The sequence below is a fragment of the Anthonomus grandis genome, chromosome 18 (assembly GCF_022605725.1).
Source record: "Anthonomus grandis grandis chromosome 18, icAntGran1.3, whole genome shotgun sequence".
NCBI classification, from domain to species: domain Eukaryota; kingdom Metazoa; phylum Arthropoda; class Insecta; order Coleoptera; family Curculionidae; genus Anthonomus; species Anthonomus grandis.
The window spans coordinates 8,762,864-8,780,053 of record NC_065563.1 but is presented as its reverse complement, the minus strand read 5'-3'; the positions used below and the strand labels follow the sequence as shown (position 1 = coordinate 8,780,053).

Genomic DNA, 17,190 nt, shown 5'->3' with positions numbered 1-17,190 from the left:
CATCGAGCTTCTCCTTAAAACTCACTTTCAGAAGGAAACGCTGCACCATGCGGCGAGGAACCAGATCCGGAGCCGCACTAGAACCTCACTAAAAATATAGTAACAAACGAAGCCATAGCTTGGCAGTGGATGAGTTTAGTCCATATAAAGCGAAGGCCATGACAAATTCGCCCCGCTTAAAGCGTTTAGAAACCTACAGCGGCAATTTAGAGCGTCTAAAATGAGACCACGAGCTTTTCGCAGCGGACAGCGAAATTGAGCGAAAATAAAACATTTGATGCGAGGTTTACTTATTAGTAAGGTACTTTTCTTTAAGGAAGAACGGTTATATTGTATGATATTTGTATCTACATTTTAAGTGCGTCCTTTATAATGTCATTATCAAAAATAGCTCTGTATTGTTTCGAAAGCAGCTCTTTCATGTCACAAGATATCATCAATTGTAAACCAGGAGTCCACGATGTAAACAAGAAGAGACCAAAGCTGGGTGAGTTCCACACAATTTATAAAGCAATTAGGCAGTTTCCTAATAAGTTTTTTAACATTAAGGTAAGTAAATATGCTTTAATATTTTTAATAAAGTTAGCTGTTAAGTTTAGTAATTAAGCCTGGTGTCATATAATGACTTTATTAAACTACTGAATTTTTAACAACAAATTAACTAATATTCTTACAAATTTACAAAACCCGACACAGATCCATATCCGTATGTTAATGTTCCAACCTCTTCCAATAAAGTTTGATTAAATTTGCTGCACAAGCGTAACTTTTGAATAGGAGGCAACTTTTCCATCTGCGGCAGCAAGCTCATTAAAAAAATGATAGTCATCTGATTTTGGCTCAGTTTGCGAACTGTTATTATTTTTAGATAATTCCAATTCCATAATTCTAAATTTCTTTTTCTCTATTTCTAGGTATTCAGCTCGTATATCATTGGGTATTTTGCGTTTTCCAGATAAGGTTCCAGAGGTTGTTGATGGAGTACGAGACAGTGGCAGAGAACGAGGTTCTTGAGACGAAACCGATGCCCGAATTGAGTCTCTCGAAAGTACGATAGTAAAATGCATTTATAAAACGTGTAAAGCCATTTGGACAACACTATGGAGAATTCATATGCCACAACCCACTAAAGAACAGTTATTAAAGATATCAGAAGAATTTTTATTAAAATGGCAGTTTCCTAACTACATCGGCGCGATTGATGGCAAGCACTTCCATATTAAAAAGCCTCCAAAAAGTGGTAGTGAATACTATAATTATAAACTTTTTTTTTCTCTGGTACTTCAAGCTGTGGCTGATGCAGATGAAGATGCAGAGAAGACGAAAAAAGATATTTTAATAAGAGATTATCCAGAGCAAGAGTTACTGTAGAAAATGCTTTTGGCATATTAACGAATAAATGGAGATTATTCCTTAAACCAATCGAAACAAATGTGACATATGCCAAATTACTTATAAAAGTGGCTTGTTTACTACATAATATTATAAGAGAGAAAGATGGAAATAAAGATGCTGACTTTCGTATGATAAATGAAGGTAAAAACTCTTCTACTCCTCAGTTATCTAGGCGAAACAATCGGACAACTTTACAAGCATTTTAAATACGGGATCAGTTTAAAAACTATTTTCAATCTAATGAAATAAAATTGTTATAATATTTTAATAACTAAATAAAAATTTAACTGAGTAGTCCGGAAATAGAAGTTTTATTTCGTCCCACAATCTCTAAACTACATTTTTGAATTTGTGCTGATGATGTGAACTCATCCAAATAGCTGGCCTTTCTTGAACAGCATTGATAAATGCTTTTATATTCATTTTACGTGCGATCAAAACAAAATATTTAGGTTTAAACGCCGAAATAATACGCAACGGGTCCTCACAAGTGCGCGACGCGTCTATTTCGTGTACACACTGATTAACTTTCCAGTCATTTGTTTTTGCCGCTAACAAAATACGCGCGTCTGAAAAGTCGCCGCTGGTGTAAATTGGCCCGCAGCAAAATTCGTCGCGGCTTGCAGCGACTCTTCGTGGCCAGGTATAGTTATAATTTTATATACCCAAACGATTTTTTTTAATAATCGCTCTTCGCTGACGCTGGTAGCTCAAAGCGAATTCGCTCACAGCGTATGTTTTGTGGCCTCTACATAAGGCTGCGGGATCTGATGGAATCATACTTATGATGTTGCAGGTAGGCCTCGAAATTACACTACCTTACTTAAAGAGAGTTTTTGAGGCCAGTTTTGCAATGGGGCACGTTCTACTAACATGGAGGGCGGCAAATGTGGTCTAAATCCCAAAACCGGGCAAAAAAGACTACCGCCAACCTTTAGGGCAATAAGCCTGACTTCATTTCTACTAAAGACTATAGAAAGGCTTATAGACAGGTATATAAGAGAATCGCCACTACATAGGAATCAGCATGCCTACATGAAAGGGAAGTCGACGGAAATGTCACTTCGCTCAATGTAGTGAGCAAAGGTGAAAAAGCCATACAGGATAAGGAAGTGGCACTTGCTCTTTTCTTTGATGTGGAAGGAGCATTTGATAAGGCGAAAACAGATCAGGTGGGTCAAAACGGCGCTGGAAGCCGGAAGACTAGATGATCAGTGCTACACTAGGAGACTGTCGTGTCAAGACCATGGTAAAGGACGGCGGCTCGCAAGGCAGTCGCCTTTCGCTACACCTTTGGTGTCTGGTGATGGACAGTGTCGTCTGGACGGCTATTCTGTAAACGCGTGAAACAACATTCACACGAGAAGTGGGCGGAGCTCACTCGAAAATTACTAAAAGTTTATTCTGTAAACAGGGGAGCGTTCCCATCGTGCGAAAAATGCGTGATCACACTTCTACTGCTAAATTGTGAGGGAGAAGGGTATCCTCACCTAACTTCCGAGACAGGTGACAGAAAGACGCGTGGGCGATGAAAATCCTAAAGAAATAACGTTGTTTTGTTTGGTTTATTGGTTCTGATTATAAAAAAATCCCTCCGATTATTATTATTGTGTATAATAATAACCATAATATGGATTTTGCTGAGCTGCTAATCGCTAATGAGGTAGGTATTAATAATAGGTAACATTATTGGTTATTAATTTGCAAAAAATCACTATTCTGACTATTCTTATGGAACTTTTCTGTAACTAAATTTAAGGTATTGGGGAACCTCCGTGATGCTGAAGAAGATTTGGAAGGAGAAAGGCAAGTTTTCGAAAGGATTGATCCCTTTGCATCATTAACTGACCAAGCTTTTATAAAAAGATTCAGGGTAAACAAAGAACTTGCCCGTGATATAATTGAAGTGGAAACTCCATATATGCAAGCTTTTTACCCTAATGTTTCACCTACTTTTCGCCATTGCTTCCAAGTTTTACAGGATGTCCCAGGGAATGCTTTTAGCGTTAAAGTGCTGTTTTCCCACAAGTTTCGGGCGTATTTCTTTGTAAAACTATTTGAAAATAGTCCACTTTGTAGCTGGGGGTGTTTTTTCATCCACTCAGTTAGAATTTTTTTTGTCCATTGATCATGGGGGTCGATCGATTACACTCTGCCATTTTATTACCACAGACTACTTCTATCTAATTTCTAATTTATTAAAGTGGTAACACTAACACAGACAATTATTAATGTCTTTTAATCCGTTGTACAAAAAAATAAATAATAAATACCCGGCATCCTGTACGTCAAATGTTAAAATCCTTGTCAGGTCAGCGGCGCGTCGAACGTATGAGCGCGCGTATTCTATTGGTCGAGAATCTGGCAACGCTGTAAGAATTACATGATCGTGATGATCGTTCACCACACGGTCACTGCTATTACAGAATACTAATTTTTATACCTAGGGAGAGGAACGTGATGTGAGATCCCTTCTCTCAGGAGGAAGTGTCACTTCCTCCAAAATTACAGAATAGCCGCCCAGGAAGCATGAACTCTAATCGGGTTAGTGATGGTCACGGATAAATTCGTGAACACAGTCTGTGAGCGAATGCATGCCGCGTGCGAAATAGTGGAACAGTGGTGTCAGGAGACAGGGCTCTCGGTCAACCCAGAAAAGACCGAGCTCATTCTCTCTACTAAGAGGCGGAATTTGACAGGCTTTAAACCTCCCGTTATGTATCAGACTCGCCTAACTTTGAGGCAGCAGGTCAAATACTTGGGAGTTACTTTAGACAGCAATAAGAAATATAACAATTTTTTGTTATCGTCTTTCTTTTTTTTTATGTTATCTTTGAATAGCTTCAACTAAAAAATTTAAATTAGCATGGTACTTACAAACACATACATACATCGTTAGGCATGAAAGAGCTTAGAAGAACGTATTTTGGACGAAATTCATAAAAAAATGCTATTTTATATTTGTTTTAGGGTTTTGAGATACAAACAACTGTAACAGTGATTGTCATGTGCCACTTTTGAGTTTTTTGCAACAATATCTTTTTTTCTCGGTGATTGGCTATTTATATCATTTCTCGTATAAGGCTTTTCAACACTTTCTTTCAAACAGTTTCTTATTTTATTCCACGGAATTATTTTTTCTTCAGTTATCACTGTGGTACTTTTGGAAATTCAGCTAAAAACATTTTTTTTTAAACCCCTTTTTTGTCAGGACACTTTGGTAACACAGACTTTTAAGTTTTTTTTTTACAACTTTTCCGAGTGAATTTTCCGAAAGAGTTTCCTGTTCTTGACTTTCCTCCTGCAGCTTTTCCATTTTTCTTTGGCGATACAACCTTTTTCTTATTGTTTCCTGTTTTCTCTTTTCGTTTATGAAATTGTCTGTAATAAATCCTTCTTGTTTCACAGTTTTCAACTTTATTCCACTTTCTCTTTTTTTTGAAAATCTTGTGGATGTTAACATCAAGTTTCAGTTTTTTTTCTAAAATCTATGGATTCCCCTTTAGTAGATTTTGGTGAGATGTTCTCTGTAACACCAAAGAGAATATCAAGATGAATTCACAAAAGTTAGTTGATCTGGTAAGAAAAAAAGAACTTTTTCTTTTTTTCTCTTTTGTAAAGTTGTTACTTATCTTTTTAGTTAAGCACAAGGTGGATTTAGACAATTCAGTGAGAGATTTAAAGTGAACTGTATTTGTGTGATTAAAAGTAAATGTGGAAAGGTCGAAAAAACCAGCCTTTAAATATCCTTAGCTTAAGGTGTCTGTATCCAGCTTCAGCAGGCCTGCTCTTGACTTATTGGGTCTTCTAATTCGGGTTGAATCACTAAGAGTGGTTGCGGGTTTGATAAGTAAATCACGATCTGTGATGCGGTAAGATTAAGACAACAGTTGCGGAAATAAAAGTATAGATCACGACACTGGAATCAATGCGCGATGATAAAGTGCTAACAAGGAAGTCGTCTTCTCTCTGGTCTCCGTTCAGCACAAACCAAAGGAATTTAGAAATTTAAAGGCTATCGTACACGCGCAGATTTGTTGTTTAAATTGGTTATAATAAAAGGAGAAAATTAAGTTAAATAAAATGGTAGTTTTAATTTGGAGAGAAAGACAAAGAAATATTATAAAAAGAAAAAATTTAAACTATTTGGACGAACAAAAATATATTAAGAGATAAATTGTGTAGGTGTTGTAAAGTACGGTAGATTTTTTTTAAATTAAAGGTTGAATCAAATACTAATTTAACGCGCATGTGTCGCGAATGGAATAAATAAAAAAAAAATTATTTCTATTAGTTAATTATTATCCAATTTAGATCATATTTGGCTCTGGCATTTACTAAATATCAAGTGAAGAGAAAATATAATTACAACTGCACAGACACTATTATTTGATTAGTTGGGCTAATTTTACAATGATTTTGATTGCGGGTGAGACAAATAAGTTTATTAAGGAAATTTGATCATGAAATCTATTTACTTACCTTTATTTTAAATACACTGGGCAGCAAAATTAACGCACCACTACTATATTTTAAAAAAAAGATATTTTATAATATTGATCAAATATTTTAGTGGCTAAATTAAGTACATTATTATTCTAACATAATAAAAGTATTGACAATAGGAAAAGTGTCAAAAGAACGTAAAAAAAGTATAGGAAATTGAAAAAAATATTAACATTAATAAAAATAATTAATAACGGGTATTTCCTCCCCTATTTTGAATAACAGCACGGCAGCTATTATTCATGCTTAAAATTATGGGCCTTAGATTGATCCAAATTATTCCATATTTGGACAATATCGCCAGTGAGTCCATATAACGTGTTAGGAAGTTCTTGAAAATGGCGGTAGATCATGTCTCAAACATTCTCAGTTGGATTAAGATCAGGACTATTTGGTGGCCAATCCATAGTTTCCATTCCAACATCATTAAAATAATTTTGAACAATCTGAGCAACATGCGGTCTCCGATCTCCCTTATTTACCTATCAGCTGTTAAAACGCCATTATTAACTGCCGCCAAGTCAGTACGAGCAGTTAAAGAGATTTCTCCCCAAAACATAACTGAATCCAATCACCAAATAATCTGGTGTTCTGGAAGTTACAATGGGCATATCTTTCATTTGGTCTTCAAAAAACTCTTATACGTCCATCTGAGTTGTAGAGACAAATTCTGTTTTATCTGATCAAAGAACTCTTTCCCAGTCTTCATTAGCCCAATCGATGTATTCCCTAGCAAAAGTTAACCGTGCTCTACGATGCTCTGAGGCGAAAGCTGGTCCTCGCGCTGGGATTCTTGTTCTCAGATTAGATTCATCTAGGCGTCGATCAACAGTACCAGTTGAAATTCTGAGTCCATCTGCTTCCTGTAATTATGTCTGCAGCAATCTTCCCTTTGTCTTAAAGCAGAGAGTCTTATGAAATGGTCTTGATCTTGTATAATAATGCTATGTCAGCCTTGACTAGGTCTTCTTAAGTGCTGACCTATCTTCCTATAGCGCTCAAGCGGATGTATGCGATACACCAAATCTCTCTCCAATTCTTCGAAAGCTCCATCCGGTAAAATGACTGCCTGCGCACATTCTTCGGCCGTGAAATTTTTTGATTGGCGTTCCATAATAAACACTTTACTTCACTGTACCTCACAAATGTAAATTTTCAGTACAAATGATAAATTTTACCTATAAAACTTAAAAGCAAAAATGGTATTCATTAATTCAAATTTTATCTGGAATTCTAACAAAATAAAAATAAGACAAACATACTTCGAGTAAAATAAACACCTGTATAAATTTAGAATGTCTGTAATATGGCAGTTTAAAATAAAAATAGATATTAGAATATGCAGCATTCTCAGCGTTTTTTTCCAAAAATTCATGAGATCCTTAATGTGTCAGGTTAAAAGCGGAACAAAAAAAGACCGCAGACCTCCACGTGGAAATCCAAACATTAAAAGCGAGCCTGATGAACTACGAACTGGCAAACGCCGCCCCAGTGGACGCGATCACCGGCCAACTGAAACGGGAACTGGAGTGCGCGGCTCAGATCGACTCGAACATACTGAGCGCCATTAGCGATCAGAGTCTGAGCTCCATTTCTGAGGGACACGACGTCGAAGTTTACATGTAAGTTACCTATAAATATGACTTCAAACTTTTACATATTACATCATTAGACCAGCTAAGACATTCCTATCATATTGTTTATGTCTTGCAGGAAATCCTTATCGAGACAAAAGAGCCAAAATAAGCAACTGTTAAGGCAAATAGACCAAATTGAGAAGCAAAAGTTAACTTTAGAGCAGCAATTTAACGTGTTACAGCAGAAACTTATCCAGTTACAAAACTACTTAGAAAAAGAGAAAATGGCCAGCAAACAAGCCTTAATTGAGGTAACCATAAATTAGAACAATTATATTAATAAAACCTAATAAATGAACGCTTTTTTAGGATGCCAAACTGATAGAACAACTGAGGATCCAACTAGATGGCGCTCTAGACTACAGAGAACACTTGGAAAAGCTCCTGGAACAAGAAAAACTCGCCAAAAAAGCCTTAGAGCTTCAATGTGAAGATTTAAAAGTACCTAAACCAACCTTCTGAACACAAATTCATCATTAATTATTTTTACCTTTTTTTAGAAACCCTGCAGCAGTTCGGAATCCACCAAATACAAATCACTGCCCAGCCAAAACGCTTTGGAGTTAACCCAGTTGAAAAAAGAGCTGGAGCAAGTGAAACTGGAAAAGGAGGAATTATTAAGAGAAATTAAAGGTCTGAGGCAACGCAACGGACAGTTGGAGAGTAACGTGAAATACACCAAAGAGATGCTGGATTTATCGGAAGAGAGAAACAGAAATCAGGAGGAGAAGTTCAGGGTATTGAGCGAGAAAGAGAGAAGTTTAAGTGAGGAGCTTTTCAGGAGGAAATTCGAGTTGGAGCTGAAGGGTCGGGAGTTGGAGGAGAAAAAAGTGAGAGTGGTGAGTTTTGATTTAATAAAACGCTAAAAGGTTATTCAGTATGATAACTAAATAAATATGCTTTTTTACTCTTATTATTGCTTACTATGTTATTTCTTATAGTCTTATATTCATTCCAAATGTTGTCGTTATTTTCTATGGTACGCCTTTTATATAGTCGAGCCCTTTTCTGCATTTGCTCGCTTATATCTTGAGTTATCCATTTTTTATCGACGTATTTCTGTTTTTGCACAATTTTATATACTTTTAAGAATTGTTCTAATATCTGTGACAAAAGTATTACCTAATAAATTAACATCTGAACTATTTACTAAGTAATAAAGAGTTTTTCCTGAAGTTTATTCCATTTATAGGTTTTAAAAGACTTAGTATAACTTATTATATCCATTGGCTGTTCCTTCGGCTTATCTAGAGAAATTTATATAATAGAAGGGTCACTAATCTTAGGAGTTTGATGGACTTTATGCGGAACAGATTTTTCATTTTAAATTTAATAATCAAAGTCAGATTTCTTTAGACTATTCTTGTTGGAGTCTTAATTTTTATTTAAACTTTATTTGACTAAACTCATTGGTATTAATAATACTTAATAATTTGTTACTATAAAAACTGGTTTTTATAGTAACAATGTTACTATAAAATTCAGATAAGTAAGTAGTAGTAGTAAGTAGTAATCTTACCCTGATAGTTTTTTTTTCGTATTTCTAGCAGGTTTCTTTCGCTACTAGAATCTAGCACGACTTCGTTGGCTAGTACTGAATTCAGACCCCACCGAACCTTTGATATGGCTTCATCCCATCTATCCTCTTCGTCCGTAGAAGCGGAAAGGGATGCAAGAATAGTACGATTAAATCTCCCGACTTTGCTCGCGGCGTAGCGGTAGCATTCAGAAGATGTTTAACATTCAAACCAACGCAATACTCCCGAAATTGTTTTCTCGTAAAACAACTCCCTCTATCGGAGATAATGCGTCGCGGAACACCAAAATTTTCCATAACACTTTGCAAGAAATTTATAACCGATCGAGTCTTCGTTGACTGGACGGCTTTCATAAAAACGAATTTTGTAAATGCATCGACAATCACAATAAGATAATTATTTTTCCTTTTCGACTTAACAAATGGACCAAGGTGCTCAATGTGTAGGGTGTCAAATGGTTGAGCGACCTTTTCAATTGGATGCATGTATCCTGGTCTACGATCACCGGGTTCCTTATTGTAGAGACATGAAAGACAACTAGAAATATACTTCTTTGTATATCTCCTCATTCCACCAAACCAGTACGATTTTGATATGGCAGACAATGTCTTCTCTACAGATAAATGGCCTCCTGCATCGTGAAAATGGAGTAGTGTCTGTCTTCTTACAGATTTAGGTACAACCCACTTTTTACCTTGTGGAGTTACTTTGTATAGCCTGTTGTCAGTCAGACAGTATTCTTTATGGATATCTTCTTCCTCCTTGTCGGAAGGTGTACTATTTAGAACGTCCAACAGATATCTACATCTGTCGTCAGAGTTTTGAGCAGCTAACACCCAATCTTCGTGATTAATATTTACGACATGTACAGTACACTCTACGGGATTACGGCTTAAAGCGTCTACGTGACTCATTTGCGTACCCTTTCGATATTCGACGTCAAACGAATATTCTTGTAGGCTTAGCCACCACCTAGCTATTCTTGGCACTAAATCTCTTTTGCTTAGCGAAGCCCTAACGGCACTGCAATCAGTGATGACCTTAAATTGTATTCCAATTAGATACATCTGGAAAGCCTTCAAGGTATACACCACTGCCATAGTCTCCAATTTGTAGGAATAATATCTTTGCTCTTCCTTAATGGTTTGTTTGGAATAGTACATCACAGGCTTCATGGCTCCGTTAAGCTGTTTTTGAAGTAAAATACCTCCTATGCCCCATTGAGATGCATCGGTATGTACTTCGGTTGGAAGCTCTGGATCGTAGATTGTAAGAACAGGTCTAGATACTAAAATTTTCTTAAGAGTGTTGAAAGCTCTACTTTGTTCAACATCCCAGACAAATTTAGTATGCTTTTTAGTCAAAGAAGTTAGAGGTCTAGCGATCGTAGCATAGTTCTTTACGTACTTCCTAAAATATCCTGCCAATCCCAAAAATTGACGCACAGTTTTAACATCTGAGTGAACCGGAAAGTTACTTACTGCTTCAGTTTTTCCTTTTCCTGGCTGAACACCCTCTTTGGAAATCTCATGGCCTAAGTACTCCACCCTTTCTTTAAAGAAATGACTTTTTCACAGCCTCAGAGTAAGACCATGTGCAGCAAATGTTTAGAATACTTCTCTTAAATTGGCCAATCCCGTATCAAAATCCTGGCTAGGCAATAAAATGTCGTCCATATACGCTATGGCCTTTCCATATCAAAATTTCGTTATCTGATAAGTTTGTTATAGAGAGGAAACCATCAGCTGCATTCGTAATGCAGTCTTTAATAATGTGCTCCTTTCCTGGAAATAATCGTAGTCCTTCGTGAATGAAGACCTCCCCATCGTAACTGCCTCGCGATGTAACGGCAAGAAGAGCTTGCGTTCTTGGTGGAACGACCGTAGATTCTTTTGGCCATAATGGTATTTTTCGAGTATCAATGTTCATGCAGCTGCTCACATTTTCATCAGAAGGCAATATCTTGACAGTTTCGCCACATACGATCATGGCTAGATAGGCTTGATGAAGAAAAGTCTGTTCAATCATAACATCAACGTCTTGAACCTCATCTGGAACTACTAATAGTTGTAACGAAGTTACAAGATTTTGTCTTTATTTTATAGTAATAACGGTAAGCCCAGGCAGTGTTATAAGACAACTTAGATAATTTTGCTCCGTTAACATTTTAACCTCCAATTTTATAATTTACATAACAAAAAGATACATTTTAAGTTTTACCTGTGAGTCATGAGAGGTTTATTATTGTAAACATACATAAAGAAACCAACTTAAAGAGGTTTCTAGCCTGATAGTATCCTGAAAAGATTCGATTTCTTATAGGTTATACTTAGTTCTCCGTTGACTATGTTGTAGTCTCTGGCCTTCATTGTTTTTAGCCCTGGTTATTCTTAGGATAATAAAGAACCATAAATGCCTAAAACTAAGAGGGTTTTCATCACTATGCTTCCAGTTTTCGGGTTATTTTCATGAAATTTTCCTTTCATGCTGTTGCATTGTTGCAAGTTTCAGGGTTTACCTACCTTGGGAAGCCCTGTTAAATGAAGGGACATGCCCGGTGTGGCAAAATATAATATAAATCATGATTCAGTTTCCCGCGGTTTTCCTGAAAAGCCGGTTTTCTTGTACACATGTGGCCAGCTTTTGTCCCGCTGTTTTCATCTAGAAATACTCGGTTTTGAGAGCTGAAACTAAGTTTATTTATCATATAAGGTCATGGCCTATAAATCTGTTTTTATAAAAGGTAAAAAACACGAAATCTACAGCATCGCAAATACATTTAATAAAATAACGAAGGTTACATGTTTCGCTCGACTAGAGCATCATCAGACCTAAACAATAATTAAAATTATGTAACCCGAAAAATGGAGAATTCAACAAAAACTTACCATAACATACACAAAACACCTGACATATAAGTAAACAAAGATTACAATAAAGTGGCACTATTCATGTACAAAGAACTCAACTAAACAATCAAATCACTTTATACATTTTAGAAATCCAATCATCATTTAAGAGTCTAGAACTACTTGAGGTTATTAAAAACTAGGTGGCCATCAAAATCAAACCTTTCATTAAGACAGGACAGATCTGGGCTTTTAAAAGCTTTACTAATCTCCATTGTCTCCAACAAGTCTAGTTTTTTGCTTTTGTTGCATTGATGCAGTATTTTTATATTTTGGCTGTCAGGAATATCATGTTTGGAGTCGAGGAGGTGATTAGCAAAAGCTGATCTGGTCACTGTGATTTCGGTATTTTTAAATTTATTATATTGGGCCTTGTGTTCACTAATCAAGCGAAGCAAACTCAATCAATCGGTCAACATTTACCCCTGCTCTGTTAAGATACGGATAGTAATTATAATATCACGGACCCGGTTATTACTTGTCTTTCACAACATTAAGAAGATAAGCCCAAATAATAATTAATTAACGCGGCTACTGCCTGCCCTACAAAACACGAAGAAAAATGGGCCCAAACAACAGTTTCAAAATAAACGCCTTTTATATCCACGACTCACGAACATCTTCGAAATTAATCGTTGGATAAAAAACGCAATTGGGAAAACTTAATGGAAATAGAGTTTTGCGTCATGAAAACGGTACGGACTTACAGGCTATGTTACCACCTTATACGGTAAACAAACTTAATTTCAGCTCCCAAAATCGGGTATTTCTAGATGAAAACAGGGGGACAAATGTTGGTCACATGTATGCAGAAAAACTGCGGGAAACCGAACCATGATTTATATAATATTTTGCAAAACAAGACATGTCTTTTCATTTAACAGGGCTTAAAACTTACATAATAGCTTATGTAAACATTGCAACAGCATGAAAGGAAAATTCATGAAAATAGTCAACATAGTCAACGGAGAACTAGGTATAACCTATAAGAAATCGAAGCTTTCTATGGTACTATCAGGCTAGAAACCTATTAAATTTGTACTCTCTATAAATGTTTACTATTACAACCCCTCATGACTCACAGGTAAAGCATAAGGTACATTTTAAGTACCTTCTTGTTATGTAAATTATTAATTTGGAGGTTAAATGTTAACGGGGCAAAACTATCTAAGTTTTCTTATAAAATTGTGCCTGGGCTAACCCTTATTACTATAAAATAAAATATATAATCTTGTAACTTCATTACAAATCCCAGTACAATGGTAATAAACGTGCTTTATCCAACGAGGAGAGTGTAAAGGCAGAATCATCATAGGCGTGCCAACAGTAAAATCTACAAAAATATTGATAACACTGATTAAATGCATGAAAAGTCAGGTTCAAACGACAAAAAAAAATATGTTTTAATAAAACGATAAAGATTTAAAAATTAAAATTATTCAGTGGTATCGATCCTAAAAACGGAAGAGAAGAATCTATTTTACTGCATTGGTTTATTGCATCTTTATGGCCATGCAATTAATTATATGAGGAAGAAAAAAGTAATTTTACTTCGCCATGTTGTAAGCACTGCATATCAGAACGTATATCTTCAAATTATAGTATTTTTCATATTGTTGCACATAGTAGTGTCTCATTTCACAGTGTAATTCATTTTAGATTGAAAATTTCATACAGGCCTTTACGTAAATCCATAAAAACGCTTCATAATATAAATTCTTGTTTTCCAGGACGAATTGGAACAAGAGAAATCCCTACTAAAAAAGCAAAAATCCGACTTATTAAAAGCTCTAAAATCCCAAAGTGCCGCGATACCCTCGCAGGAAAACGCGATCATTCCAGAAACCCTAGAAAAAGTGATACAAGAGTTGAAAAGTACCTCGGAGGACAACAAGCGAAAACTGGAGTATATCGAACGGATCGAGAGCGAAAAACGGCTTCTAGAACAACAATTGAGGAACGAAATGAGGAGTAACGTGAACGATAATGTGCCTTTTGCCGATTTAGTTGCCAGGGTAAGGAGAACAAAAATAACTTAATTTTTATTTTAATTTCTAACTGGTTTCAGTGCAACTACTTGTTTGCCAAAGCCCTAAAGTTAGAAAGTGTGAAAAAAGCCCTCGTGTGGCAGAAGCGGTATTTGGTGGATTTCCTGCAGAGCCACCAGAGGCACTGCCTCATTGAGGTGCTGCCCAGTCAGCCCCATGTGAATTACTGTTTGAGGAGGAGGCATTCACCTTTGCAACATTTTAGGTAAAAAGAACAATTTGTGTTAGTTGTTTTCGTGATAATTGAAAAAATATTTCAGGGGTTTTTTTACTTACACATATAAATAAATAAACTTTTATTATGCAACAAGAAAATATTGCTTAAAAGGTAACTTTTACAAAATGTGTTCTTCTGTGCTATGCATTAAAATTCTCAACTATCATATCTAAGGATTTTAAAACACATTCTATAAGTGAGAAAAAGGATTTAATAGACCCAAAAGGGCTGCGATAAGAGTGTAGAGAGGATATTATATAAAGATTTCTAGGCTATCTTATAAACTTTATTCCGCAAATAATGATTAAATCGTCTTTGTTGGTTTTAGAGCGGCCGTTTGCGCAGTAATAGCGATCGAACGGATGAAATTCCTGGTGCGCAGATGGCACACGGGCATGCGCAAATACGAGCGCATAAACGCCCGCCATTTCCAACGCTCTAGAGAGAAATATTTGCAAGAAAACCCGGGCGGGGGCGCCACCATAACCACAGCCAATTTCCAGGTGGGACAACCGGTGTCCACTCAGAATTTTTCACCCAATCCTTTTAGGGTAAGTACAGATTTTTAAAAAAAACTTAGATAGACATGCTTCTAATGATTTTTTTAATGAACGCTTAAGAAAATTGTAAAGAAAAATTTTACGCAAAAATCAAGACGATCTGAGCACTAGAAGTAGAAGTTCATTCTTGAAGTGGAATAGATATAACATAGCGGGTTATGAAGAGTGGGAAGACTTTTCTCCACAAATGAAATTTTGTCAATCTTGTCAAGAGTTATGCATTTCGACGAGTTCACTCATCATCATCAGACTCTGAGACTAAATAACTATGATGTAAACATCACCCTATATGAGCACTAGAAATTGAGTTATGACCGAAGTTACCGTTGTTCCTAATAAAGTTTTTCAATAAATGCATTTTTCAGACGAACCACTCGAATCCCTTTCATAGGGACGCTTTGGCAGAGGACTCCAGACCGGATTCGCCGGCTTTTAGTGTGGCCTCGGCCATTAGAGACGCCCCCTGGTCCGGACATTCACCGCCGTGCAAAGAAAACGACCGAAATAAGCCTTTTGGGTAAGAAATTTAATTCATTTTGCAAGGTCTGGCAACGGTTTTGGCATTGATGTCTTAGGGAGGGAGATAAACTTTTGGTTAGTTGGTTAGTTTCAATATTCTTGTATAGTTTAGGTGAAGTTACTTGGTCAAGCTCCAAAATTGAGCATGTACAAAATACAATCTGCATACTATTTATACGCATTAAAATAAACTGCAAAATATATTACGATATTATTGATCGATCCCCGTATATATTTACGGTCGATTCGAGTCGGTCCACGGCACCCCGGTCGCGTATTTACCAACCCTAACCCGCTACGGTGCTAACCGATTCCGATTATGGCCGAACGAAAAATTTACAAACCATATCCCGACACAGTTCACTCGTACTGCAGGGAGTTAGGATCAGGAGATTAGTCAACTGCGTTGAATTTCCAATCTAATATTATAATGGCCGCTTTCGCAGCACTAATTTAAGAACGTTTATGAACAAAACAAATTAAAGGCAAAATCACATTGACTGCTGACTGAGAGACAATATATAGGGTATTTTAAATTCGTCCCCCACTAATGGGTTCTCGGTAACCATAAAAGATACGAAGATGGTTAAATTTGGGCAAAGTTGCACATTTCTGAGCTCAAAAATATGCCTTTGAAAAAATTAAAAACTCCCGATTGGTTCCGAAAATAATCGTGAAAAATCGAAATTTTAAAAATGTATTTTACTTTTTTCTGAGCTTATTATCTATCGGATTTTAAAATAATTTGCACTTTTGCATTTTCACTTTTTCCTTGCTACATGGTGGCGGAATCTGTTTGAAGTATGGTAAAGTGTAAAAATGTTTGTAAGGCTAAAAAACTAGGTCGGTGGTCTACGAGTTCTATCTAGTAATAAAAATAAATGTGAAACAAATTATTTTATATTTTAATTACACACTTGTATTGTGCGTAAACTTTTAAACAGTCGAAATACAAAATACTTGGGTTTTTAACATAATCAACAAAATTACATGGAATGTACAGGGTCGATTAAATTATGGCAAAGTTGCATAATTTGATGCTTATTAAAATTCCGTTTAAAAATTTAATAAATTTCTGATACGTTTGCAAATATCGAGAAAAAAAACGACATTTTAAAAATTCGATTTTATTTTTTTCTAAGCTTATTTTTTATCCGATTTTAAAATAATTTGCACTTTTGCATTGCCACTTTTTCCGTGCTACATGGTGGTTTTCAATAAAACGTTTCGTCTTTTGCCGACCATCATTAACTTTGTTTTTTCTTATGGGCGCCATATTGGATTTTTACATTTTTAAAGGGTACTTTTAGGGTAAAAGTAGCTTTTTATTGATGTATTACAGTTGCATTTCGGAAAAGCGGTTTGGGTACTTCCCAACCATCAACGGTCGGAGAACAGTTGAGTAAAACGGTCGTGTTTATATCGTTCCGCAGATTTTCGCTGATTTTTCAAGTATAAAGTGTTTAAATATAGTTAAAAATTTTAAAAATCAGTTGTATTATGTGTTTTTAAAGTGTAAGTGATAAATCCATTTCATAATTATTATCCTAAAATAGTAAAAAAGCCAAAACAATCGTTGTTTACTTTTAAATTCAACGGCTTGCCGAGTCTCTGATAAGGTGATTTAGCGAGACGATACATTGTGCGTATTGTGCGTGTGCTGATAAGAAAGCGATGCTTCATATACAGTACAGGTCCGGATCGAGGCAAAATTGAAAGTTTAAAGGATGGCAAGTGTCTTTGATGAACAGGGTTTTGACCCTAACAGTTGCGTTATATGTGAAGTACCTTTTGATGATTTAAAATCTGCCGTGCAATGTACGAGTTGCAAAAATTTTTTTCACGGGAAGTGTGAAAGTAT

General features: G+C 36.0%; 1 protein-coding gene across 6 annotated transcripts in view; it reads left to right on the top strand.

Moving 5' to 3' along the window:
- LOC126747071 (putative leucine-rich repeat-containing protein DDB_G0290503) overlaps nucleotides 1–17,190 on the top strand; it is a 119,534-nt gene that overhangs the window by 93,670 nt on the left and 8,674 nt on the right. For all 6 annotated transcript variants that reach the window (XM_050455564.1, XM_050455568.1, XM_050455567.1 and 3 more), the window contains 8 exons: nucleotides 7,296–7,523; nucleotides 7,615–7,789; nucleotides 7,848–7,979; nucleotides 8,039–8,377; nucleotides 13,716–14,000; nucleotides 14,054–14,238; nucleotides 14,579–14,801; nucleotides 15,176–15,327. In XM_050455564.1, the coding sequence (XP_050311521.1) occupies nucleotides 7,296–7,523; nucleotides 7,615–7,789; nucleotides 7,848–7,979; nucleotides 8,039–8,377; nucleotides 13,716–14,000; nucleotides 14,054–14,238; nucleotides 14,579–14,801; nucleotides 15,176–15,327 (1,719 nt within the window). The remainder of the gene's footprint in view (nucleotides 1–7,295; nucleotides 7,524–7,614; nucleotides 7,790–7,847; nucleotides 7,980–8,038; nucleotides 8,378–13,715; nucleotides 14,001–14,053; nucleotides 14,239–14,578; nucleotides 14,802–15,175; nucleotides 15,328–17,190) is intronic.